Source organism: Loxodonta africana, chromosome 1 (assembly GCF_030014295.1).
Source record: "Loxodonta africana isolate mLoxAfr1 chromosome 1, mLoxAfr1.hap2, whole genome shotgun sequence".
NCBI lineage: Eukaryota > Metazoa > Chordata > Mammalia > Proboscidea > Elephantidae > Loxodonta > Loxodonta africana.
In genome coordinates, this window is record NC_087342.1 from 237,021,630 (window position 1) to 237,049,081 (window position 27,452).

At 50.7% G+C, this 27,452-nt stretch overlaps 1 protein-coding gene across 5 annotated transcripts in view; it reads right to left on the reverse strand.

The window, feature by feature from the left end:
* Positions 1 to 455: 455 nt before the first annotated feature.
* Positions 456 to 27,452, reverse strand: part of RPS6KA2 (ribosomal protein S6 kinase A2) — a 388,441-nt gene continuing 361,444 nt past the window's right edge. For 4 of the 5 annotated variants that reach the window (XM_023559360.2, XM_064293190.1, XM_064293185.1 and 1 more), the window contains 7 exons: positions 18,594 to 18,683; positions 16,013 to 16,171; positions 14,675 to 14,836; positions 11,654 to 11,730; positions 8,273 to 8,390; positions 4,578 to 4,715; positions 456 to 1,602 (listed from right to left, as the gene is read on the reverse strand). In XM_023559360.2, coding sequence (XP_023415128.1) covers positions 1,477 to 1,602; positions 4,578 to 4,715; positions 8,273 to 8,390; positions 11,654 to 11,730; positions 14,675 to 14,836; positions 16,013 to 16,171; positions 18,594 to 18,683 — 870 coding nt within the window. In that variant the 3' untranslated portion in view covers positions 456 to 1,476. The other variant, XM_064293195.1, reaches the window with a different exon arrangement.

The following is a 27,452-nucleotide window of genomic DNA, read 5'->3' on the forward strand; positions in this document are numbered from 1 at the left end:
CCATGAGAACCTGGCTCTGCGGTAGCAGGCACCTCGACTCCACTGCGGGGCAGGAGGAGCCAGTCCTCAGTGCTGGGAAGACACATCAGCCGGGACAACCGCTCAAGGAACACCCTCTTTTTCAGCCTGGCCAGGTGGGCTCTCCAGTTGGGCCCACGCTGGCGGGGTGCCCACAGGGGTCCTGAGGAGGTTCAAGAACACGGGCACCCACTCTTCTCCAGCTGAGCCCTCCTGCTGGGCTTTCCTGGAGGCACACACAGCACGACTTCATTTAACAGGGTGAGCACAGCAGGGTGCACCTACGTCCCCTGTGCGCACAACACACCAAACAACACAGTAAGTAGCACTTAAGTTACCGGAACTGCGAAAGTCCATTTGAAAACAGAGCCACGGGAACAGCGAGGGCAGCACACGGCTTCTGCAAAGCACACTGGTACTGGCCACCCGCCCGCCCCTCCCCGTCCCAGCCCCGCTGCTCCTCTGGGGTGGGGGTCTGCTGTGCCCCTCCTGTCCCCCTCAGACTGGGCAAGGCACAGACTCAGCCACAGGACTCAAGGGAGGCAGCAAGCCCAGCGTTCAGTTTCCTGTAGACCAGAAAACGCAAGCAATCATGACGGACCCCTGCTCTGGGCAAGGCTGACAAAGGGTTTTCCTAAGCGGCCCTCTTAGAGCCCAGAGCTCTCGAAGGCCTTCAGTGACCACGGGGTGACTCACAGTGGGGGCCAGCTGCCCCTGCCCAGCAGCCCCTGGAGGGAAATGATGAAATGGGGGTGGCAGGCTGTCCTGGCTCCTTCCTGGGGTCCCTCTCTTGACCCCTGTGAAATGCGGACACTAAGGCAAAGGCCAGAGAGCCTGGTTCTTGGGGGGTTCTTCCCTCGACTGGAATTTGGGGCAGAAGGAAGGGGAACGCACAACCCCTCAGTAAAAACTGGAGGGCATGTGAGAACAACTCTTTGGATTGTTCTGGAATGGAACTGGACATCTCTATGTAGACGGAGTGGTGCCAACCCCAACATTCAGCCCGGGGGGAGTACCAGCATGGTCACATCCAGCCCCTCCCAGGGAAGGTTCTAGAACAAGCTGGTGGGCTTGTTCCTGTATGGACACTGCCCTTTCCATAATCACCAGGATGCCAGTGTTGGAAGCTGACCAAATTACTGGCTGAATAACTGGAAAAAATCTCTCCATCCAAACGTGAGCATCCTAGGAGGACCTAAAGATCGTGGCAGCACCCTAAGGGGTGTGAGTGTGTGACCTGGGATGCGCGCATTCGTTGGTGCTGCGTGGGATGAGGGAGGGGGTGGTTGGCAAGGTTGGCACAGTGAGGCCCTGGGGTCTCCAGGTCGGACCTCCCCAGGCTGAGGGGAAGGTGCACAGCGAAGGCGGCTCTGCCTCCATGTGGACTTGTCCCTGCAACGCGCATGGTGGCACCCTGTCCCGAGTCTGTGCCAAGACCACACGCTGGGGGAGCACCGGCTACAACCGTGTAGATGTCAGTCTCTTCATGCCGCGGCGCTGTGCCAAGCTGGACGAGAGCACCGGCTCCAGCCTGGGCGCCTGAGGTGTCCTGTTCAGAGCAAAGTAGGTGGCAGCCATGGCCCCCTGCAGAGCAAGAAGAGGGTGTGAGCTCTGAGCACAGCGAGCACCCCAATGTGCGGCCAGAGGAGCTGCCCTTCGCCCCAGCCTCATGTCCCCTTGGGAAAGCGGGGACCCTCCCTCCAGGAGAGCCCGCTATGACTGCAGTGACACCTACAGTGTGCTGGGGGAAGTGGGGAGCTGCCCTCCAGGAGAGCCCGCTATGACCGCAGTGACACGTGCAGTGTGCTGGGGGAAGTGGGGAGCTGCCCTCCAGGAGAGCCCGCTATGACCACAGTGACACGTGCAGTGCCTGGGGGAAGTGGGGAGCTGCCCTCCAGGAGAGCCCGCTATGACCACAGTGACACGTGCAGTGCCTGGGGGAAGTGGGGAGCTGCCCTCCAGGAGAGCCCACTATGACCACAGTGACACGTGCAGTGCCTGGGGGAAGTGGGGAGCTGCCCTCCAGGAGAGCCCGCTATGACCACAGTGACACGTGCAGTGTGCTGGGGTAAGCGGGGAGCCGCCCTCCAGGAGAGCCCGCTATGACCACAGTGACACGTGCAGTGCCTGGGGGAAGTGGGGAGCTGCCCTCCAGGAGAGCCCACTATGACCACAGTGACACGTGCAGTGCCTGGGGGAAGTGGGGAGCTGCCCTCCAGGAGAGCCCGCTATGACTGCAGTGACACCTACAGTGTGCTGGGGGAAGTGGGGAGCTGCCCTCCAGGAGAGCCCGCTATGACCGCAGTGACACGTACAGTGCCTGGGGGAAGTGGGGAGCCGCCCTCCAGGAGAGCCCGCTATGACCACAGTGACACGTGCAGTGCCTGGGGGAAGTGGGGAGCCACCCTCCAGGAGAGCCCGCTATGACCACAGTGACACGTACAATGTGCTGGGGGAAGTGGGGAGCTGCCCTCCAGGAGAGCCCGCTATGACCGCAGTGACACGTGCAGTGTGCTGGGGTAAGCGGGGAGCCGCCCTCCAGGAGAGCCCGCTATGACCACAGTGACACGTACAGTGTGCTGGGGGAAGTGGGGAGCTGCCCTCCAGGAGAGCCCGCTATGACCACAGTGACACGTGCAGTGCCTGGGGGAAGTGGGGAGCTGCCCTCCAGGAGAGCCCGCTATGACTGCAGTGACACCTACAGTGTGCTGGGGGAAGTGGGGAGCCGCCCTCCAGGAGAGCCCGCTATGACCACAGTGACACGTGCAGTGCCTGGGGGAAGTGGGGAGCCACCCTCCAGGAGAGCCCGCTATGACCACAGTGACACGTACAGTGTGCTGGGGGAAGTGGGGAGCTGCCCTCCAGGAGAGCCCGCTATGACCGCAGTGACACGTGCAGTGTGCTGGGGTAAGTGGGGAGCCGCCCTCCAGGAGAGCCCGCTATAACCACAGTGACACGTACAGTGTGCTGGGGGAAGTGGGGAGCTGCCCTCCAGGAGAGCCCGCTATGACCACAGTGACACGTGCAGTGTGCTGGGGTAAGCGGGGAGCCGCCCTCCAGGAGAGCCCGCTATGACCACAGTGACACGTACAGCGTGCTGGGGTAAGCGGGGAGCCGCCCTCCAGGAGAGCCCGCTATGACCACAGTGACACGTGCAGTGCCTGGGGGACGTGGGGAGCTGCCCTCCAGGAGAGCCCGCTATGACCACAGTGACACGTGCAGTGTGCTGGGGTAAGCGGGGAGCCGCCCTCCAGGAGAGCCCGCTATGACCGCAGCGACACGTGCAGTGCCTGGGGGCAGAGGCCAGCACACTGAGGCCCCGCGTGGGTAACGTGATTTCATCATCTCATCATGGTGACCATCCACCACACCACACCACACCACACCACGTTAACTTCATACTTCATTGTGCTGTAAGTTGGGGATATGTTTTTAAAACTGACACAGAGCTCAGGAGATCACACCACATGGTCCCCTGTGCCGTGACAGCTGGGCCAGGCCTGCTCTTGGGGGTTGACTGGACCCATAGAGCCAGTCAGGAGCCCTCGGAGCCAATGCCAGGGCAGTGTCCACCCTGATAGTTGCCACTTTTGAGTAGTTTGGACTGACTTGGATAACTAACTGGGTTTGTCCTAGAGTAGCTCTATGTCTTTGGGAAGGATTTGGAAGTGACCACTCCTGGCTGGATAACTGGGGGTAACTTGAGCTCTGGATGGCCAGGGACAGTTCTCCCCAGATACAGGGTTACCCAAAAGAGGAATGCTGCCTTCAAAGTCAGTCACTTGGGAGATGACAGTTTTAACATGGTTTGTGTCATTTATCTGAGGATTGGACCAGTGGGTCACAGACTCCCACATCCCTTCAGGATGAAGTTAAAAAAAACTTCAGGATGTAGTTACAGGTGCCAAAAAAATATTTACTGTCTGACCCTTTATAGAAAAATTTTGCAGACCTGTGGTCTAGATCTGAGGGCGCTGGAGCGTACCTAGGGTATTGCACCGGCACTGGGCCCTTGAAACCAGTGAGCAGGTTCTGTTAACCCAGCACAGCCCGATGACCCTCCTCAAGCACAGTGACGTGTTAATAAAAGATTAACAAGCTCGATGTGTATTTCTGAGCTGATGTTACGGTAAAGTTATCTAAAAGAAGGGAGTCATCTGTTTGGCAGGGGCGCAATTTTAGTGTTTCCTAAAGGCGCCATTTTCTGTAGATAAGTAAGGCCACTGGCCTTATCTAGAAACTGCTCAGTGGCGCCACGCGCCCAGGCAGTGCAATACCTGCCATGCTCTAGTTACCTTTGCCTGCCTCTGCCCTTTCTCTCTCCTCTTTCTATCTTTCTCACACACACAATGAAGCTGCTAAACAATGTTGACAGAACTTATTACTCAGATGTGAGTTTTGTGTGGAAATGTGTGAGTGACAAAATGTATAAAAACAGATAAATGAATATTTGGGCCCATTCTTGGCTACCTTCCTGCATATTATTATTTCTGTAGACTAACTGAGAGGTGTCAAGATCACCGCTCCTGCCATCTTAGTCTCACGGCCCCCGTCGGTACCTTCACTAGGTGGACGTCTTGTCTGCTGAGCTGGTTTTGGGACAAGTATTCTCTGTTCACAATCCATGGATGCTTTAGGACTTGAACCACCGTCAGGCGCTGGTGAGGGTCCACGTGGAGCATCTTGGATACGACATCCTGTTGGGAGAGCCGAAAAGAGGAGAGGAGAGGAAGGAGACGCAATGGGTCACTGGGTCGATAGACTCCTGGCAAAACTCCTCTCTCCTGAGGGCAAACCTAACCATCGTTCTGAACGTGGGTCTTTGCATTTTTGGGCCAATGGGTTTTTTTTTTTTTTTAAATAACTTTTATCGTGCTTTAAGTGAAAGTTTACAAGTCAAGTCAGTCTCTCAGAGAAAAACTTACATACACCTTGCTACATACTCCCAGTTACTCTCCCCTAATGAGACAGCCCGCTCTCTCCCTCCACTCTCTCTTTTCGTGTCCATTTTGCCAGCTTCTAACCCCCTCCACCCTCTCATCTCCCCTCCAGGCAGGAGATGCCAACATAGTCTCAAGTGTCCACCTGATCCAAGAAGCTCACCCCTCCCCTCCAACCCACTGTCCAGTCCAATCCCTGTCTGAAGAGTTGGCCCCCGGAATGGTTCCTGTCTTGGGCCAACAGAAGGTCTGGGGGCCATGACCACCGGGGTCCTTCTAGTCTCAGTCAGACCATGAAGTCTGGTCTTTTTATGAGAATTTGGGTTCTGCATCCCACTGCTCTCTTGTTCCCTCAGGGGTTCTCTGTTGTGTTCCCTGTCAGGTCAGTCATTGGTTGTAGCCAGGCACCATCTAGTTCTTCTGGTCTCAGGATGATGTAGTTTCTGGTTCATGTGGCCCTTTCTGTCTCTTGGCCTCGTAATTACCTTGTGTCCTCAGTGTTCTTCATTCTCCTTTGATCCAGGTGGTCTGAGACCAATTGATGCATCTTAGATGGCTGCTTGCTAGTGTTTAAGACCCCAGAGGGCCAATGGGTTTTAAGTGTTAACTATCACCAACTTAGGATTTCGCCTCAGTCTTTCTTATATTTTATAAAAGATTTTAAGTCTAAAGAGAAATCAAATGTGGAAATGCCAAATGATGCGTGTTGACTACTAAGACGCTGTTTTAGTAAAAATGATATTCTTTCCAAGTTCATGGGCTCTAGGTATAAAGAATATCCACAGATACAAACCAGTTCACAATGATGTAATTACATTTTTATCATGACAATTCACAAATATTTACTACTAACCACAGAGTCCATAACCTGTAGTCAATACATATACGGTGAAACCTGGGAGAGCTGGAATCCCATGGGACTGCCTTGTTTTTCTGGGTCTTGCAAGGTTTCCGCCTTTGACAGGGTGCAGTCTTAACACTTTTCTATCACTCACTTTAGTGGAAGATATTGGTGTTTTCCTTCTCTGACAGGTTGCTGTGATACACAGGTTCTGGCTTTCATTACTTTTACTGTATCCGTAAACTCACGTTCAATAAAGGCAATTTTTTTACTTAATTGTAAAATAGTAACAAAAATTCCTAACGTTCACTTAATTATAGCACTCTACTTTAGCGATTTACATTTGTATTGTTCTTCAAGGCAGTGTCTTGACACCCCTGTTACGTCTTCTCTTACTAATAACCACCTCTGAGGTAGAGGCTAATGTTATTTCCCCCATTTTGCAGATGGAGAAGTCGGAGTCTATAGTGATTCATCGCTGGCCCAAGGAAGACCCAAGACGAGAATCCATGTTCTGCCTACTGACCCACCCTCCTTCCTTTAGTATCCTCGCTCCATTTAGGAATGAAATGGAATGAATTAGGGTGTGTACATTACATGAAGTTGAACTACTCAACTGAATTTCTGGTCATAAAGCAGAACGTGGAAATGCTATATACTATAACAATGTCATTCTTCTGTAGAGAAACCCAATGCCTTTTACTATCTGATAACATTAATTTTGGTAACTTCTTGAAACAAATATCTCCTGGAAGTATTACTGTTCCCATCTTCAGGTGTAGAAAGGAAAGCAAGAACTTTCTTGACCTCCTCAAGATCTCACAGTCAGTCACATTAAGAAATGCGTTTTTATACAGTAAATGCAGGATGCTGATAAAAGCACTCATCAACAGGCATTGCCTAGATTTGGAGGGCTGGGGTCTGGCTCTATGATGTGCTCAGGAGGGAACAGGCCCAGGGGAAGTTAGGGAGGGGAATGCGTGGATGTGGCAGGGACAAGGGTGACGGGACAAGAAGAAGTCGGTGTGTGAACTGGGAGGCACTGACCCCTCTGCCCACCACGGTGACCTGCATAATACACCCTTACATTGGACCTTCCTCTTCTTTGATACCTTCTCCCTGCTCCTCCACTCCCTGCTTCCTGGGATCACCCTCCAGCTAGACCACTAGTATTCAGGTCCTCGTTTCAGGCTCTGCTTTGAGAACTCTAACTCAGACAGCTCCTATCCTCGTTCTGAGACAGAGTGTGTGGAAGGAAGTGCTTGGTGTACCTGCCATAATCCTCCCCATCTCTTCCACCATCACCTCTGCCACCACCTCCACCATCACCTCTGCCACCACCTCCACCATCACCTCTGCCACCACCACCACCATCACCCTTGCCATTATCTGCACCATCTCCTGTATCACCTGTGTTGCCACCTCTGTCATCACTCCTTGTCATCTCCTATACTATCACTTCCACCATCCCCTTCATCGTTACTTCCACCATCACCTCTGCCTTCAACTCTACCATACCTTCACCATCACTTCTGTCTTCAGCTCCGCCATCACCTTCGCCATCACCCCTGCCTCCAATTCCACCATCACCTCTCCCTTCAGCTCTGCCATCACCTTCACCACCACCTTTACTGTCACCCCCTGCCATCTCCTGTATCATCATCTCCACCATCACCTCCACCATCAGCTCCCCCATCAACATTGGACAAGGTCACACAGCAATGGTGAAGTTGGAATCAGGACCCCAGATCTTCTGACTCCTTTTCCAGCAACACAGAAAACAGACTGTTGGTGATGTTTCTTCTAGTACCTGGGATTATCACTTATTATTTGATTAGAGAAGAATTTGATGATGCTGACTAAAAAGACCAAGAGTCTGATGGTCAGAAGAAATGAGGCAGGTCATAAATGGTGTGGAGCGGCCAAGAAGCCCAGATGCAAAGGACCTTATAACAGCAGACATGCACCTCTGTGGTGGGGGTCTGCTTGGTCTGTCTGCGACACCAGGACCACCATTCTGTAACACCACTTGGTCCATCTGCAACACCAGGACCATCATTCTGTAACACCGCTCGGACCATCTGCGACACCAGGACCATCATTCCGTAACACCGCTCGGTCCATCTGCAACACCAGGACCATCATTCTGTACCACTGCTCAGTCTGTCTGTGACACCAGGACCATCGTTCTGTAACACCACTTGGTCCATCTGTGACACCAGGACCATCATTCTGTAACCCCACTCAGTCCGTCTGTGACACAAGGACCATCGTTCTGTAACATCACTAGGACCTTAGGAAATGTGAAAGTTGTAAAACAGTTTTCCAAATAAAATTTTTTAGCTGACAACTTTAAAAATACATAAGGGTGAAGTATCTATGTCACTTATAGGAAAGGAAGTCTCCCAGCTTCCTCCTGAGTACAATGGCCGTCACAGAATCTCCACACCTGAAAAGTGAGAAAGTTGCTCACCTTTGCTGCATCAGATATAGAGTCCCAGTTCCCTCCGGAGAGGGCATACTTCCCACTGCCAATCCTCGCCAAAATCTCCTCAGGGGTATCATCTGGCCCATTTGCAAAAGGGGTAAATCTGTGGAACGAAAAAATGTACAGTAATGAGCTTCCATTTTATACAGTGACATTTATAACTTGATAGTGCTGCTTTCTTGTTCAAAAGAATAGCTAGTTTCTTTCCTGTTATATTCCAAATCCAATGCCTGAAGATTCACGGTACGGGATAATGTACTTCCTAACGCTAGATCCGTTTTCCTTACCTGGGCAAAGATAGCGGTTGATAGGGCAAGTGAAGAAAGCTCTGTGGAGCCAATGGATCAGCCTTTGCTGGACCATTTCTGGTTTCCCTGGTGATAGTGTGGCATAGTGGATGAAAGCCTGGGATTTGACATCTGAGAAACCCATGTTCGAGCCTCAGGGCTCTGTTATTCTGGGTTCTTTAACAAATTGATTTTTTGAGCCTCAATTGCAAAATGTGTAGAAAAATATACTCACAGGACTCTATGAAGGTTATGCAGATGAAGACATACACAATGCTTGGTACAGTACTTGCCATATTGCCAGTGCTTAATAGATGTCATTCCTTCTGCCTCAATAGAAACCAGGGATGTCAATATATGCTTTCCTAGAGAAAGTACAATCAGAATGCTCCTTAGAAGCAAGGATGGTGAGATTATGTCTCACATGCTTTGGACATGTTATCAGGTGGGATCAGTCCCTGGAGAAGGACATCATGCTTGGCAAAGTAGAGGAACAGTGAAGAAGAGGAAGACCCTCAACAAGATGGACTGACACAGTGGCTCCAACAATGGACTGAGCCGTGACAACGATTGTGAAGATGGCACAGGACCAGGCAGTGTTTCGTTCTGTTGTACACAGGGTTGCTATGAGTTGAAACCAACTCAGTGGCACCTAACAACAACGACAGAGAAGGAATGACATGTGATTCTCAGCACTTCCTTTAGTGGCAAAGTCTGTGATCCTAGTGTTGGGTGTAAATACTTTGAGTATCAGAAGACCACAAGTAATCTAAGAGCGTGGGACCAGGGAGACGCTGTAATCCTTCCTTTGCCGTGGCAGTTCTCAGACACCACCCAGGTTCACAAGCTACTGTCCTTGAACTGTTGACACTCACGACTGATTCTCATGAAATCCTTCATTAAGGCCACGTGAGAAGCAGGCCATTCTCATGAATTTTCATGCCCATCTGCTGTAGCAAACACGATTGGATGATCTAGGATCCTTGTTTACCTCTCTCAAGTATCTGATAAACACAAAACCATTGGGGACCAGTGGGTCTCTGAAGATGGCAGCCCTTCATGGCTGGAAGGAACCTTAAGTGCCATGCAGTGTCCTCTTCTCACTCAAAATGTGAGGGAAGTAAGGTTGGTGCAGGTGCAGGGATTAACCCACGATCCAGAGCTAGTGAATGGTGGAGCTAAAACTTTCTAGTTTTAGATGTCTAATGTCAGATCCAATCCTCTTTCTGAACACCACTGTTAGGGTCTGAATTGTTTCCCCCAAATGATATTCAAGTCCCAGCCCCTGTACCTTTGAATATGACCGTGTTCGGAAACAGGACCTTTGAAGATGCTATCAGTTATACTAAGATGAGACCACACTGGAATTACGGTGGGTCCTAATCCAATCTGAATAGTGTCCTCATAAAAGAGAAAAGACAGACGCAGAGGAAAGATAGCCACATGATGACAAAGGCAGAGACTGGAGTAATGTAGTTGCAAGCCGAGGAACACCTGGAGCTACCAGGAGCTGCTGAGACAAAAAAGGCTCTTCCCCTCGAGCCTTCAGAGACAGCATGACCCTCCTGACACCCGGAGTTCAGGCTCCCAGCCTCCAGAGCTGTGAAAGAATAAATTTCTGTGGTTTGAAGCCACTCGTTCTGTGGTGCTTTGTCACAGTGGCCCCAGGACACTAGTACAGCCACGTTAACTTCTCACCACAAATGGGTACATAAACATCTAACTGCCACAAAAGCCAATTACAGAGCCATTAAATGACTGCACTTTCAAAATCACTGTTTGACCCCAAAGCATTACGGATACTTCCAGACTTAAGACGATGTGTCTAAGGAACAGAGACTGCCACTGTTCAGAGAATGGCATGAGCAGTGTAGAAGTGCGGACCACGCCGTCACCAGGTGTGGACATTTTGCTTATGTGCTCAATCTTTTGGCTCCAGTTCTCTAATCATGGGGCTAAGTTTCTTTATCCTTGTTCTCTAGTTGTCCTGAAGGGGACTAAGGAGGTTTGAAAGAATTTGCTCCATATCGGTGAGTGACTGTGTATGCGTGGTTATTTGCCAACACTAGTACACCAGGCTGAGGCAATGCGAGGAAAACCCCTGGGGCAGCCAATGAGATCCATGCAGAGGCTGCCGACGGAACCCCCAGTGGACAGCCCATTACCTGGCCAGCGTGGTGTATAAACTGGTGGAGCCTCAGCGGACAGCCCATTACCCGGCCAGCATGGTGTATAAACTGGTGGAGCCCCTAGTGGACAGCCCATTACCCGGCCAGTGTGGTGTATAAACTGGTGGAGCCCCCAGTGGACAGCCCATTACCCAGCCAGCGTGCTGTATAAACTGGTGGAGCCCCCAGTGGACAGCCCATTACCCAGCCAGCGTGCTGTATAAACTGGTGGAGCCCCCAGTGGACAGCCCATTACCCAGCCAGCGTGCTGTATAAACTGGTGGAGCCCCCAGTGGACAGCCCACTACCCAGCCAGCGTGGTGTATAAACTGATGGAGCCCCCAGTGGACAGCCCATTACCCAGCCAGCGTGGTGTATAAACTGATGGAGCCCCCAGTGGACAGCCCATAACCCGGCCAGCGTGGTGTATAAACTGGTGGAGCCCCAGCGGACAGTCCATTACCCGGCCAGTGTGCTGTATAAACTGATAGAGCAGCGGACAGCCCGTTACCCAGTCAGCATGGTGTATAAACTGATGGAGCCCCTATTCGACAGCTCATTACCCGGCCAGTGTGGTGTATATACTGATAGAGCAGTGGACAGCCCATTACCTGGCCAGTATGGTGTATAAACTGGTGGACCCTCAGCAGACAGCCCATTACCCAGCCAGCGTGGTGTATAAACTGGTGGAGCCCCAGCGGACAGCCCATTACCCAGCCAGCATGGTGTATAAACTGGTGGAGCCCCAGCGGACAGCCCATTACCCAGCCAGCGTGGTGTATAAACTGGTGGAGCCTCAGTGGACAGCCCGTTACCCAGCCAGCGTGCTGTATAAACTGATAGAGCAGTGGACAGCCCGTTACCCAGCCAACACGGTGTATATACTGATAGAGCAGTGGACAGCCCATTACCCGGCCAGCATGGTGTACAACAGGATCCCCAGACTCCACACATCGCATGCTGCATCATAGCCTTGCCGTTTTAGGACCTAGAAAGGAGAAACAAAAGACGAGTAAGTCCTTTCCTAAGAGAATTCCCGCTGAGGACTCGTTCTTCCAGTGGCAACACAGACAGGGCGGGTGGGGCGGAGAGGCAGGCAGAGCTGTGACTCCAAAGAGACTGCTCTATCAACCGAGGGACCACACCAGGCCCCCTAAGACTCACAGGCATGAGGGGCAGAGCCCCTGCTGGGGACATGCCAGATGAAGGGCACGGTGGCACTTTAGCCTCTACGGCAGAAAACCTTTAACTTGTCACAGGCTTACGTACTTTCCCATAGGACAACCCCACGATGGTTTTCTAGTTTACTAACCACAAGATGAGGTGCCGGGGTGACATGAGCTGTTTGCACTGGGCTACTAGCCTACAGGCTGGTGGTTTGAACTCATCCAACAATGCCACGGAAAAAAAGCCTGGTGATCTGCTTCCAAAGGTCAAAGCCAAGAAACCCTATTGGGCATTTCTACTCTACATACATGGGGTTGTCATGACTCAGAATCAACTAGAAATCAATTTTTTTTTTTAAAACTGGTATAGGGAAAGTGGCATAGATGCTCATGGATTACTGTGGATGGCTGATTCCACATTATTTGTGGAGCCAGGAGAGCAAGGATCCCACCTCATGCATCTCTGCGCCACTGACTCTCAGCACAGTGCTGCGATATGGCCAGCGTTCAGCAAACACGCGTCGAGTGCATCAAATGTTTGTTGTCAACTGTGGCTCCACAGCCCACTGGCCAGGTGATCTTCCGAAGCCACTTGAACTCACTGAGTCTCTGTGTGTGTTTTAATCTGTGAAACGTAGCTGACAGTACCTATCCTGTCCACCTCATACGGGCTATGAGGATAAAACTAAAAAACACCGGTAAACCGTTTGCTGGATGGTCCAGTAACACACCAAAGGCAGGCACTGCCTAAGCACTACGGTCAGTATTAATATGGAGCAAGTGAGGCATTAATGGAGGCTTGTTGTTGTTAGGTGCCACTGAGGCTACTCAGACTCATGGGGACCTTATATGACAGCATACAACTGTCCCATAGGGTTTCCTAGGCTGTAATCTTCATGGGAGCAGATCTCCAAGTCTTTCCTCCTGAGGAGCCGCTGGGTGGGTTTGAACCTTGGACCTTTGGTTAGCATCCCAGCGCTTAACCATTGTGCCACCAAAGCTCCTTAATGGAAGCTTATAACCAGGTTATTTTCCAAGGACCCCTGGGTGGCTCTTCCTAAGTGGCCCTCTGCTATCCTAATGACGGCCTCACAACACACCCCAGCGCCGCGTGTCCGTTCATGCCTCACAGGGCACGTCCAGGGACCCCCATTGTGGACTGTGGCTTTGGGCTACCTCCCAGACAGCTCCAAGCTGGACCACTAGATACCAGCCAGGCCTTTCACTTGGCCTTTCACTTTCGCACAGAAGCAGCGCGCCTCTCCTGACTGTGCCATTTTATCAGCTACCAGGAGGATCCGTGCAGAGTCTAACATTCACTTTCGTTCCCAACACCCCCACCCCACTAGTGACTTCCACCTCGATCATCCCATTCTTCTTCCTACCACAGAAGCAAGACACGAGGCTTATCTTCATAAACATGTTGTCATCGATTGAATTATGTCCGCCAAAAATGTGTGTACCACTTTGGCTGGGCCGTGATTCCTGGTATTGTGTGATTTTCCTGTATGTTGTAAATCCTCCCTCTATCTGGTTAATGAGGATGGATAGGCGGCAGTTGTGTTAGTGAGGCAGGGCTCGATCTACAAGATTGGATTGTGTCTTGAGGCAATCTCTTGAGATACAAAAGGAAAAAGCAAGCAGAGAGACAGGGGGACCTCATACCACCAAGAAGGAAGCGCCAGGAGCAGAGGGTGTCCTTTGGACCTGGGGTTCCTGTGCAGAGAAGCTCCTAGTCCAGGGGAAGATTAATGAGAAGGCCAACGGAAAGAGAAAGCCTTCTCCTGGAGCTGACGCCCTAAATTTGTACTTTTAGCCTACTTTACTGTGAGAAAATAAACTTCTTTGTCAAAGCCATCCACTCGTGGTGTTTGTTATAGCAACACTAGGTGACTAACACACACATCAATGAGCTTGGAGAGTAAGGGAAATTATCCCAGGGCATTGGAAAAGGGGGCGCCTACAGTGTGCCTCCTGCTGAGAGTCTCTCTGAGGGGGCCTTTGGGATTACGGAGAGCTTTTGTTTGCAAATCATGGTGGAGCTCTAGTATTATTCCACTTGATCCTGCTAGCTTGTATGTGCCCTGGAAAGCCATGGGGAGCAAGAGCTACAATACAATGATATAAGATACAACGTCAGCCTGTGCAATGTCATCTCTCAGGGTGCTGTTACACATTTCTGATGACAAATGACCCACTGGTTCCTCTTCCAATCCTCTGAGGAAAGTGACCGCTGTGTTCCTCACTAAAATCGGCAGCGGACACGTAAAGCTCATCTAGCCATCTCCAGAGCAATGAGAGTTTCACATGAGTAGATCGTCACCTAAACATTTACAAATACGAAAATAAAAGGGTAAAACCGACCATGTTTTAGCAGGATCGGTGGCTGATTCCAAACAGACTGAAGGTCCTCACTTGTTTCCTAACTACTACTGCTGAACTAAATCAAAACACCTCTAACCTCACCTGTTGAGCGGATTCCGGCTCAGGCCTACTCCACGTGCAGAGCAGAACTGCTCTACAGGGTCTTCTTGACTGTCATCTTTACAGACACAGATCAGCAGACCTTTCCTCCATGGCACCACCGGGGGGGTGTGAACCACCCACCTTTGGTTAGTAGGCAGCTGTGAACCGTTTGCACCACCCAGAGACCCTCCAAGTGCCTTGGATACACCAAACCGCCCTGTTACTTTTGGAGGAGGGAGAAGACAGGCGCTCTCTCTAGGGCACTGGTGGGTCTGTCCTCCCCCTGGTTTAGGGCCTTACCTCGGGGGCAACAAAGTTGGCCGTGTAGCAGGGTGTCATCAGCAGCCCGTTCTCAGCTCGCAGTTGCTTGGCAAACCCAAAGTCACAGATTCTGATGGACTCGGGGTTTCCAGACTCGTCCATGTAGAGGATGTTACTTGGCTTCAGGTCTCGGTGCACCACCTGCTAGGGCGGGAGGCGTCACACTAACCAGGGGCAGAGGACAGAGGGAGGGGGACCGAGGACGCCCTCGGAAGGCGAGGGCTGGTTCAGGACTGCTGATGCCGAGCAAGGGCTTCAGCAGGAAGCAGATCTGCTACGGGGCACCGGATGCTGCGTTCTCTCGAGGGTCCCTCCCTCTCTCTCCCTCACGTTGGTGCTCAAACCTGAGGACCAGTAGAATCTCTTGTGCTGCGGGATAACTGAGCTATTAAATCAAGGAGCACCCATCCATAACGGGGGACGGGCTTGCTGGAGCGCCTGCACAGAAGAAAAGGATGTGGTGGGTCCACTAGCGGGAAGCTTGGCTCCAGAGGTCGAGATGGCCAGGAAACGGAGTATTTAGGCTTTAGTTCCATACCTTCCTTTATTAAATACAAGCAGCTCATCAAAAACCATCACAGAAGGGCTTCCCCTAGGGTTTGTCTGCTCTAAAAAAAAAAATTCTAAGAGAACCTGAAAATGCTTTGTCCTCCCAGCCCACCAGTGAGGCCCCCCAAGAGAGGAGCCCATGTGGTCCTGGAAGAGTGTTCTCCTGCTCAGAGATGACCACACAGTGTATTATGGCTCCATGAAAAATGCCAAGACGAGACACAGCAGAAGAGACAACAACGCTGTGGGGCAGGTCTGTGGCTGAGAGCGGGGGTTCTGGAACCCACTGCCTGTCCTGGGACCTGATCTCCTCTTACTAGTGGACAAGACCCTTAACCCTTCTGTGCCTTAGTCTCCACATCTGCAGAATGGGTAAATGCAAAGTCATGATTAGATACACGAAGAGCGTAAAACAGCCCCTGGAAAAGGTGAGAACTATGTAAGCCTCAGGTCTTACCATTATTTTTATCTGCTATATTGCTTTGCATTGGTTACTGAATTAAATTTTAAATCTGGCAAGTAATGAAAATTATACATTTCCCCTCATCAAGCCTAAAATTTCTTGCTGCAAACCGGTCCAGGTAAATTTAATTCCTTACCTACCCCCTGCACACGCTCACGTGTACAAACAACTGTAAACACTCATGAAGGCACACGGACAGGCTGGGCTGACTCTGACTAGGAGGAACCCGTGGACAACCTCTGCTCCCAGCTCATGGACCCTAACCCTCCACTGACTCGGGTTCCTGACTGGGGGGTGCAACGTACCCCCTGGGAGTGCAGGTAGTCCATGGTCTTGGTGATGGTGCACAGCACGTCACTGGCCTCACGCTCCGAGAAACACCGCTGCCGCAGGATGCGGTCCAGGAGCTCACCGCCACGCATCAGCTCCATCACCAGGTACACGTACTTCCCGTCATCGTAGACCTGCAGGGGGCGGCCACGGGCTCAGACACGCGCAGGTGCCAAGGGGGAGCCGGCTCCCTGACATCACGGCCTGCAGGGGGCGGCCACGGGCTCAGACACAAGCAGATGCCCAGGTGGAGCTGGCTCCCTGACGTCACGGCCTGCAGGGGATGGCCACGGGCTCAGACACGCGCACCTCCCCACGTGGAGCCGAGTCCCTGACCACATAGACCAGCAGGGGGGCGGGCACACGGCTGAGACTCCCATGCATGGGTGTCCCTGCACAGCACCAGGGGGGTGGCTCCCTGATGTCACAGACCCGCAGAGGGTGGGCACACAGCTGAGACTCCCACGCATGGGTGTCCCCGCACAGCCCCCACCGGGGGTAGCTCCCTGACCACATAGACCAGCAGGGGGGCGGGCACACGGCTGAGAGTCCCATGCATGGGTGTCCCCGCACAGCCCCCACCGGGGGTAGCTCCCTGATGTCATGGACCTGCAGGGTGTGGGCACACAGCTGAGACTCCCATGCACGCATGTCCCCGCGTGGCCCACATCCAGGGGTGGCGGTGTCTCCCTGACTTGGCCTAGCACTAGCTCCAGAAGTGAGGATTCAGTGGGTAGAGGCTGGGGCCCCAGTGTTCACTGGGAACACCAGACTGCTACAGAAATGACTGAGTGGGGGTGCCACGGGTCCCAGAAGTGGCTCTGGGTACAAAAACCCTGCTTTAGAAACCTGCTGCTACACAGTGAATGCTGGGTAGGCTTCAGGGGAGCTTTCACACTAAGACGAGGAAGAAAGGCCTGGCAACCGACTTCAGAAAACCAGCCACTGAAAAATCCTACGGAACAACGGTCTGATCCACAACCAGTCTGGGCCTGGCGCAGAGCCGGCAGCGTTTGGTTCCGTTGTGCACGGCGTCACCCTGGGTCAGAGGCCAACTCAAGGGCAGCCAACAACGACAGAGAATGAGTAAGCTAGCTGGAGGGCTAATAATTACACGGATCTGTTTTTAGCCGAAATGAATATCTCATGATACGGCCCAGCCTCGCCGAAGCAGAGCTAGTTAATATTAAAAAATGCCAACGCTGGTACAGCATCCTGCCAAGGCAACTCCCCAGGGCAGTGCCTCTGGAACCCCGCTGTGCAGATCATCTGGGGCCTGTGAAAACGCAGACTGTGACTCGGCGTTTCCAGCGGCTCCCAGGGGAGGCTGACGACGCTGGTCCCTGGGCCACACTTCACGTAGCCGGGAGCCAGGAGTCCAGCTGGGCGGGAAAACAGAATCCGAGGTGAGTTCACCAGCCCAAAGTGCTGCTTCGTTTTAGAAAAGCAACAGAAAGAGAGCTTTTGACTGTACTAGCCTTAATTTCATGAATTAAAACAAAACAAAAAAAGCCACCCTGGCCATTTTTATTGCCTGCTGTGTTAAGAGCCCCCTGTATACACCAATCCCAAGCACACGGGAGCCCAGGGCTGTCCCAACTTCGAGAATAGCTTGATGCCAAATGCAGTCAAGTGCATGCATACACTTATTTTTTAGCTTGAAAATCAATGAACTTTCAGAACAGATGAATGTAATTTACCCGATTTTGAACTTAATAAATGATTTAAAGTTTACAAATATATATATAGTTGTTGTTGAGTGCTGTTGAGTACATTCTGACTCATGGTGACCCTACAGAACAGAGTAGGACTGCCCCAGAGGGCATTCGAGGCTGTAATCTCTATGAGAGCAGATCTCCAGGTCTTTTCTCCCGTGGAGCAGCTGGTGGGTTCAAACTGCCAACCTTGTGGTTAGTAGCCAAGCACTTAACCGTTGCACCACCAGGGCTCCTGTATATATATGTATATGTATGTGCGTGTATTTATTTATATATAAGATTCTCTGGGGGTCTCTGGGGAAGCCTGACTGACACTGAGAGTGAGGGAGAAGATGCAGTAAACACGTTCTTCCCCCTCCGCAACCTCAAGCCCCTCACACACAGGCCTGACTGGCTCACATGTGGCCGCCCACCCCCTGGGAAAACGACCACTAACCCCCCAACAGAGAAACCAGAGGACAGAAGGGAGAGGACCCACAGCCTGAGCCCGAGGTCTGAGCCTCGTTATGACCACCGCTCACGTCTCTGACCCCTCACCGTCCGTTCCTGTTGCATTTAGTTAGGAATGATGGACATTATGATTCACACAAGTCATGTTTTCTTTTATGCTTGCAGGTTCTGTGGTTTGGGAGGCGTAGGGGGTGCTCTCAGTGATGGGAATCAGCGGTCCAGCAAGTCAGGCTAACCGTTACCGTGACGCAGAGGGCAGTGAGGACAGGCTGGTGCTCAGCACGGTAAGCGTTGGGGGAATGGGCAGGGCTTGGGCACCGAACAGTGGAAACTGGTATGTCAGCTGAAGAGACTCAAGCAGCCTGGCTGCCACATGAAGCCCGCTTACGTCTTTGAGAGTGATGATGTTTGGGTGTTGGCCGTATCTCAGGAGGATCTCAATCTCTTCCGAGGGGTCCCTTTTACTCTTGTCGATGATCTGAAACAGACAGCGTGTGACATGAGAGGGCTGCTCCAGGCACCTCACACCCGCTGAGCGCAGGCAGGGCCTTTCCTCTCCCTGGTCAAAGGACGCCTGTCATGCTGAAACAAGGCGATGTGAGCCTGCTGCCACCTTAGGATGACAGACCCTTCCTGCAACGTTCATCGAAACAAACCAGGGCTTTGAACTGGTTGAAACCCTTGCTGAGAATCTGCATTTCTAACAAGCTCCCTGCTGAGAATTTGCATTCCCACCCTAGATATACTGAATCAAAACCTACATTTTAACAAGATCCCCTGGTGATTCTTACGTATAACTTCCTGGGAACTTGTCAAAAATGCAAATTCCCAGCAGGGGTTCCAACCAGATCCACCTTCTTCGAAGCCCTGAAACAAACGACACGGAAGGAACTCCCGTTTTTTCCCGCTGAAAAAAAAAAATTTCCATGCCAATCAGTTTTCCTTCTAAAACTAAGCTCTATTGACGTCAAGCATCTGTCTTAACTTCATTTCTCTTTTGGTTTACAAATTACAGACGCAGTATGGAGGTGAGCTCAGAAATGCTACCGTTATGTTCAACGATCTGGTGTGAATAGGAACAGGGTTCCTTGCAAGGAGAGCTGGACCCTGGCCCAGCTGCACTCATTGGCCATGTTTCACCACTATGAGTGACAACCGGTGTCACGTACTCCTGTGCAATTTTCAGGATTTTGCTTTACTTTTACCCGATTCCAAAAGGTTGGCAGTTTGAATCCATCAGCCGCTTTTTGGAAACCCTCTGGGGCAGATCTTGTCTGTCCTATAGGGTTGCTATGAGTTGGAATCAATTTGACGGAAATGGGTCTTTTTTTTTTTATTGCTAAAATAAACTAAGATACATTTAATAGCATAACCAAGATATGCTACTGAAAAGAAGGTATAGCGGTCTCTTACCGCATGTGCTTTGGACCACCACCAACGATATACACCTGTCTCCTGCACAAGCCTTTCAGACAAAGAGAAACGTCAAAGTGGAGCTGTTAATGAAGAGGTGTCTGTGTGGCTGTGTGTGTGCACACGTGAGCACATCTGACGGTAAAAGGGGCCTGTGGGAAAAGCTAGAAGGATAGTGTCTTAGTTATCTAGTGCTGCTGTAACAGAAATACCACAAGCAGATGGCTTTAAGAAACAGAAATTTATTTTCTCACAGTTTAGGTGGCTAGAAAGTCTGAATTCAGGGTGCCGGCTCAAAGGGAAGGCTTTTTTTCTCTGTCGCCTCTGGGGGAAGGTCTGTCTCTTCTGAGCTTCTCCTTCTGGGCAATCTTCATATGGCTTGGCATCTCTCTACCCCTGTCTCTGCTTCCTAGCTTGCCTGTTCAATCTCCTTTCTATCTCAAAAGAGATTGACAAGATATGCCCTACATTAATCCCATCTCATTAACAGAGCAAAGACAACCCATTCCCAAATGGGATTACAACCACAGGCATAGAGGTTAGGATTTGCAACATATATTTTTGGGGGCATATAATTTAATCCTGAGGATGGCTCAGGACTGGGCAGTGTTTCGTTCTGTTGTGCATAGGCTCGCTATGAGTCAGAACCGACTCGACGGCACCTCACAACATAATTCAATCCATAACATTCCACCCTTTGGCTCCTCAAAATTGATGCTCTTGCCACATGGAAAACGCATTCACCCCATCACGTCGTCCCAAAAGTCTTAACTCCAACTCCAAAATTTCATCTTCTGAATTATCTAAATCAAACATGAGTGAGACTTTATTGTATTCCATCCTGAAGCAAAATTCCTCTTCCTCTGGGAACCTGTGAGATCTACGATACAAATCATCTCTTTCCAAAGTACAGTGGTGGAACAGGTGCAAGGTACAAGGTACAAATGGGAGAAAATAGAGGGAAAGAAGGGATAACTGTCACCAGAAAACCAAACCCATTGCCGTTGGGTCGATTCCGACTCATAGTGACCCTATGGGACAGAGTAGAGCTGCCCCATAGAGTTTCCAAGGGGCGCCTGGTGGATGTGAACTGCCCACCTTTTCGTTAGCAGCTGTAGCACTTAACCACTATGCTACCAGGGTTTCCCAAAACCCAGCAAGTCCAAAACCCAGCAGGACACTTTACATTAGCTCTTAAGGCTTCAAAATAATCCACTCTTCTCTGAGACCATCTGGGCAGTGGTCCCTGCCCTCCAGACTCTGGGTGGAGGCCTCTCAGTCCTGGCTTCAGATTCGCCTTCCAAGCCCCTTGGGACGGCAACTCTGCTCCCTCGTTTTTGGGTGGGCCCATTCTCCTAGTCCATCTGAATAGTGACCCCAGTCCCTCGACTCCAGTAGGCCACGTTCTCTGGCCCCATGCCCTCAGCACTGGGCAGTGGCTTCATGCCCCCGCCATGAATGGCAGCCCCATACTCCGGAACGGAGTTGGCAAAGATCTGACTCTCTCGACCTAGGGGGCCGTGACTTCACCCTTTGAAACCAATGCAACCCTGCCTCTATGCTCCTTCCAACAGTTCTGCTGATCTCCCAGCTGCTCCAGGGGTGGTCCTTTTCTTTTCTTGGAGAACAATGGATGTAGCTCCTTTGGCCTGTTTCCTGCCTGTAGAATTCTAAGCGGTAAATAGCGTTCTTTTCTTTCGCTGTTTCTCTGTCCCCTGCAGTCTACGCTGATGGGTTTTCTGCTGTGGTAGTTGGTTACATCCATTAGTCACAGGCTTAATCTCTTTATTAACAAAAGATTGTGTAGCCATGTGCTTGGTGAAAATTCTAGGACACGTGTCCTGAGTTAGTCCAACAGGATTTTCCAAATCTTTGTTTTTGTCTTCATTTTGCGAAATTCGATTTTAAGTCCATCTTTTTCCTCTTGCATTTTACAATAAGCAGCAAGGAGAAACCATGAGCCTCCTTTAAGATCTTGCTTAGAAATCTCATCAGCCAAATATCCAAGTTCATCACTTACAAGTCCTACCTTCCACCAAACATTTGAACGTAATTTGGACAAGCTCTTCGTCACTGCATGATAAGCGTCATCCTTTCTCCATTGTCCAATCAGGTGCTCATCGTTTTCTTTTAGAGCCTCATCAGAGGCACAGTGGACATCGACATTCTAGGAACATTCTGTTGCTGGTGCCACAGTTGTTCTTTAAGATGACAGACGTTGTCTATAGCTCTCCTCACTTCCTCCCGTCACCAGAATTGCCCTTTGACGTCCATAATTCTACCAACAGTCTTTTCAAGGAAACCTAGGCTTTTACTATTAGGCACATTAAAACTCTTCTAGCCTCTACCCATTACCCAATTCCAAAACTACTTCAACATTTTAGTTATTCGTTAGAGGAGCACCCCACTCTTTTGGTACCAAATTCTGTCTTAGTCATCTAGTGCTGCTATAACAGAAATACCACAAGTGGGTGGCTTTAACAAACAAATTAATTTTCTTACAGTTTAGGAGGCTAGAAGTTTAAATTAAGGGTGCCAGCTCCAGGAGAAGGCTTTCTTCTCTGTCGGCTTTGGAGGAAGGTCCCTGTCTCTTCTGAGCTTTTGCTCCTGTGCAATCTTCATAGTGACCAGTTGCCTTTGAGTTGCCCCCAATTCCTGGTGACCCCATGTGTGTGTTAGAGTGAACTGTGCTCCACAGGGTTTTCGATGGCTGAGTTTTTGGAAGTAGATCACCAGGCTTTTCTTCTGAGGCACCTCTGGGTGGACTCAAACCTCCAGCTTTTCAGTTAGCAGCCGAGTACGTTCACTGTTTGCACCACCAGGGACTCCGGAAGGATAGTAAAGTTCCTTTAATTCCAGATTCTTCAGTTTCACTCCGTGTTTTACTACAGCTCCAGGGGCCCTGGTGGTACAGTGGTTAAGAGCCCAGGGTGCTAACCAAAAGTTTGGCAGTTCAAATCCACCAGCCGCTCCTTGGATACTCTGGGGCAGTTCTGCTCTGTCCTACAGGGCTGCTAGGAGTCGGAATCGACTCGACGGCAATGGGTTTCCGGTTTTGTGGTCAGTACACCCCCTACATAGCTGGGTTGTGAGCTCCCTGAGAGTGTCTTCGCATTCTCACTTGGGTCCCAGCACCCTGTCTGCCACAGAGAGTGCTCAATAAAAAACGTCGAGCAGATGGGTGAAAGCGATCCGCTTACTGAACAAGGGAATCTACACAGAATGAAATGGGCTGTGTAGATGAGAAATCCTTTATTTGAGGATTATATTGTAGACACTGACAATAGAAAGGCATCCCTTACAGACCTGAAGAAAGGAACAAAATGATTTGAAGGGGGAAGGCTCCTGACTGATACTCCTCTCTGTTAAGTAGCACTTACTCTCGACACCACCAAGTACCATAACGAGCGAAGATAAGAGGCCTCTTCATTCACCTCTGAGCATTTGTTTGCTCCGGCCACATGCCAGGCTTTCTTCAGGCTTTTCTCAGGGAGGCGACGTTGTCATGGGGGGAGTGGAGCCACAAGACAAAACACGTATCAGAAATGCCCGGGGCATCAGCTCAGTGGGCAGTGGGAGAATCCTCGCCTTCCATGAGGGAGACCCGGGGTCGATTCCAGCCACTGCGGCTCATGCACAGCCACCATCCGTCTGTCAGGGGAGGTTCTCTGTTGCTGGGATGCTGAGCAGGTTTCTGTGGAGCTTCCAGACTAAGAGAGACTAGGAAGAAAGGACTGGCAGCCTACTGAAGATCAGCCAGTGAAAACCCTATGGATCACAACGGTCTGATTCAAACTGATCATGGGGACGGTGCAGGACTGGGTAGCATATGGTTCTGTTGTGCACGGGGTTGCCATGGGTCGGGGCCGATTCGACGGTGCTCACAACAACAACGATAAATGCTAGAGAGAAAAGTAACGCAGGCGAAGGAGGATAGTGAAGAGAGAGGGGCTACAGAGGGGGCGGGACCTCTCGGGCTGGCCCAGGAAATGGGACTGCCAGCACCACAGGCATCCAGAAGGAGGTTCCAGCACAGGGAAGCCGGTGGCGCGGAGCCCAGGGGCAGGAGTTTGCTGAGCGCAGGTGAGAATAGTGTGGGCGGAGGGAGGGAGCTAGAGGTGCAGAGGACCGGCCACGGGGCCTTGCTGGCCGAGCTCAGGGATGTGTGTTTCCTCTGAGCTGGATGAAAACCCCAGGGGAAGGACGCTGAGCGGAGGAATGACGAGCACTGACTGACGCTTTAGAAGTTTAATTTTGGCTGCTGTGTGAAAAACAGACATGTGCAGGCGAAAGTGGACACGGGGGGCCATTTAGTAAGCCACTAAAAGTAGTCCAGGAAGAGACAAGTGCTGCCTGGATTAGACAGCAGCAGCAGGGGAGGCGGGACTACTGGCAAGACTTCTGACTGTGGCCACCAGGCAGAGGGTGAGAGAGAGGATGAATCTCGCCCTCCGTGCAGGCGACCTGGGCTCATTCCAGCCAGTGCGTCTCGTGCAGCCACCACCTGTCCGTCAGTGGAGGCCCGCGTGTTGCCATCCTGCTGAACAGGTTTCAGAAGAGCTTCCAGACTAAGAGGGGCTAGGAAGAAAGGCCTGGAGATGTACTGAAAATCGGCCAGTGACAGCCCCATGGATCACAACGGTCCAATCTGCAGCCCATCACGGGGATGGCGCAGGACCGGGCAGTGTTTCGTTCCATCGTGTGTGGGGTTGCCGTGAATCGGGGGCTGACAACAATGGCATCTGTGTCCTAGTCTTCGGGAGCTGTGAATATGTTACTTTACCGTCAAGAGTGACTTTGCGGTGTGATTAAGATGGGGTATTATCTGGGGGCCCCGATGGAGGTGGAGGTCAGAATCAAGAGCAGGAAGACCTGACAACAGAAGTAGGAGTCTGGAGGGATGCAAGGACAGGGCCACGAGCCAAGGAGTGCAGGCGGCTTATGGAAGCTGGAACGGTAAGGAAATGGATCGTCCCGGCAGCCTCCAGAAGGATCAGCCCTGCAGAGGCCTTGCTTGAGCTCAGGGAGACTGGTTTTGGACTTAGGACCTCCAGGACTGTCAGAGGATAAACTCGTGTGGTTTTAAGCCACGAAATCATGGTAACTCGTCACGGCAGCAACAGGAGAAAGTATGAGGGAGAGGGCTTGGCAGGGAGAACGGAGAACTCAGCTTAGGCTGTGCTGACCCTGAAGTGCCAATTAGACAACAGTCATTGCAGCTGAGTAGCATGTGTGTTGGGGGTGCGGGGGGGATACTTGAGCTTGATGGTTCTTACAGACTACTGGACAGTACCCCACTAAGCAGCAAGCCTGCTCAGAGATGCAGAACTCAGAAAGATCAAGCTATTTGCTGCCGCTTTTGAGAAATGTTTGGAACCAAAGAAACTGAATATACCAGTGACGGAGCTTCACGATACCTGCTTGGTGATTTCACCCAGCCGCGTCTGTCACCGATGGATGGGCGAGAGGCAGCTGCATCCGGGCGTGGGGTGTTTCTGAATCCCCTTCACCGGGAGAGGAGTTTTCCTGTAGTCATCCATGCAGCTATCTAACGGCCACATCTTCTTTCTTGCCGTTATGTGCTGCTTCCTTTCTCTCGAGCCACCGGGCGTTGTCCTGGCTCTGTGCCTGTGAGCCCTCTCCCCTTCACTGACACATGACCATGGCGGCACTTGTAGCTGAGTTCCTGTCTTCTGCTGGCTGATGCGCTTCCCCCCCGAGGCGCACCTGCCAAGCCTGCAGTCAGGTTTCTCTTTGCTTCCCATTTGCACGATTCATATAACAAAGGTAGTTTTTTTTGCTTTTGAACGCCATATTTATTCCTTGTATAGCTGCTATACAAGGCACATATGGTTACTCCAGTTTTACAAATACAGGGAAAAGGGATCAGAGATATCGGGTACCCGTTCATAGCTGAGGAGCCCTGGTGGCGCGGTGGTTAAGGCACTTGGCTGCTAACCAAAAGTTCGGTGATTCGAAGCCACTGGCTGCTCCCTGGGAGAAAGATGTGGCAGTCTGCTTCTGTGAAGATCACAGCCTCGGAAACCCTGTAGGGCAGTTCTACTCTGTCCTGTAGGTCGCTACAAGTTGGAATCAACTTGATGGCAGTGGATTTTGTTCATAATTGTTCATAGATGATCTAACCCCAACACGCAATCTTTATGAATGAATGACTGCTCCATTTACATCAGCTTCAAAGGGCATCACGCCTGCTACAATCTAAAAACTACAAAGTATGAAGTAAAAAACATCACGGATATCCCTGACCAAGATCAAGGCTACCTAATCTCCAGGCTATCTCTTGCCCCTTCTTGTCTCCCAGCCCACTGTTTGCTCAGTGGCAGAAGCCCTCCTCATTTGGTACTGTATCGCCTTGAGGGTGCTGTTCCCCAAGTTATTGCTTATTAATAATTAATTTGATCGTTGTTGTTGAGAATATACACAGCAAAACATACACCAATTCAACAGTTTGTACATGTACCATTTGTTGCTGTTGTTAGGTGCCGTCGAGTTGGTTCTGACTCATAGTGACCCTATGCACAACAGAATGAAACACTGCCTGGTCCTGCGCCATCCTCACAATTGTTGTTATGCTTGAACCCATTGTTGTAGCCACTGTGTCAATCCATCTCCTTGAGGGTCTTCCTTTTTCACTGATCCTCTACTTTACCAAACATGATGTCCTACTCTAGAGACTGATCCCTCCTGACAACATGTCCAAAGTATGTAAGGCGAAGTCTCGCCATCCTTGCTTCTAAGGAGCATTCTGGTTGTACTTCTTCCAAGACAGATTTGTTTGTTCTTTTGGCAGTCCATGGTATATTCAATATTCTTTGCCAACACCACAATTCAAAGACATTTCTTCTTCGGTCTTCTTTATTCATTGTCCAGCTTTCACATGCATATGAGGCGAATGAAAACACTGTGGCTTGAGTCAAGTGCATCTTAGCCCTCAAGGTGACATCTCTGCTTTTTAACACTTTAAAGAGATCTCTTGCAGCCGATTTGCCCAATGCAATTCATCTTTTGATTTTTTGACTGCTGCTTCCATGGGTGTTAATTGTGGATACAAATAAAATGAAATCCTTGACAACTTCAATCTTTGTTTATCATGATGTTGCTCATTGGTCCAGTTGTGAGGATTTGTGTTTTCTTTATGTTGAGGTGTGATCCATACTGAAGACTGTGGTCTTTGATCTTTATCAGTAAGTGCTTCAAGTCCTCTTCACTTTCAGCAAGCAAGGTTGTGTCATCTGCATAACGCAGGTTGTTAATGAGTCTTCCTCCAATCCTGATCCCCCATTCTTCTTCATACTTCTTCAACTTCTCCAGATTATTTGCTCAGCATACAGACTAAACAGGTATGGTGAAAGGATACAGCCCTGATGCACATTTTCCTGACTTTAAACCATGCAGTATCCCCTTGTTCTCTTTGAACAACTGCCTCTTGATCCATGTACAGATTCCTCATGAGCACAACTAAGTTTCCAGAATTCCCATTCTCTGCAATGTTATCCACAATTTCTTATGATCCCACACAGTCAAATGCCGTAGCAATAGTCAGTAAAGCCTTCTGGTGCCCTCTGCTCTCAGCCAGGATCCATCTGACGTCAGCAATGACATCCCTGGTTCCATGTTCTCTTCTAAATCCGGCCTGAATTTCTGGCAGTTCTCTGTCGATACACTGCTGCAGCTCCTTTTGCATGATCTTCAGCGAAATTTTGCTTGTGTGCGATATTAATGATATTGTTCTATAATTTCCACATTCGGTTGGATCACCTTTCTTGGGAATAGGCATAAATATGGATCTCCTTCAGTCAGCTGGCCAGGTAGC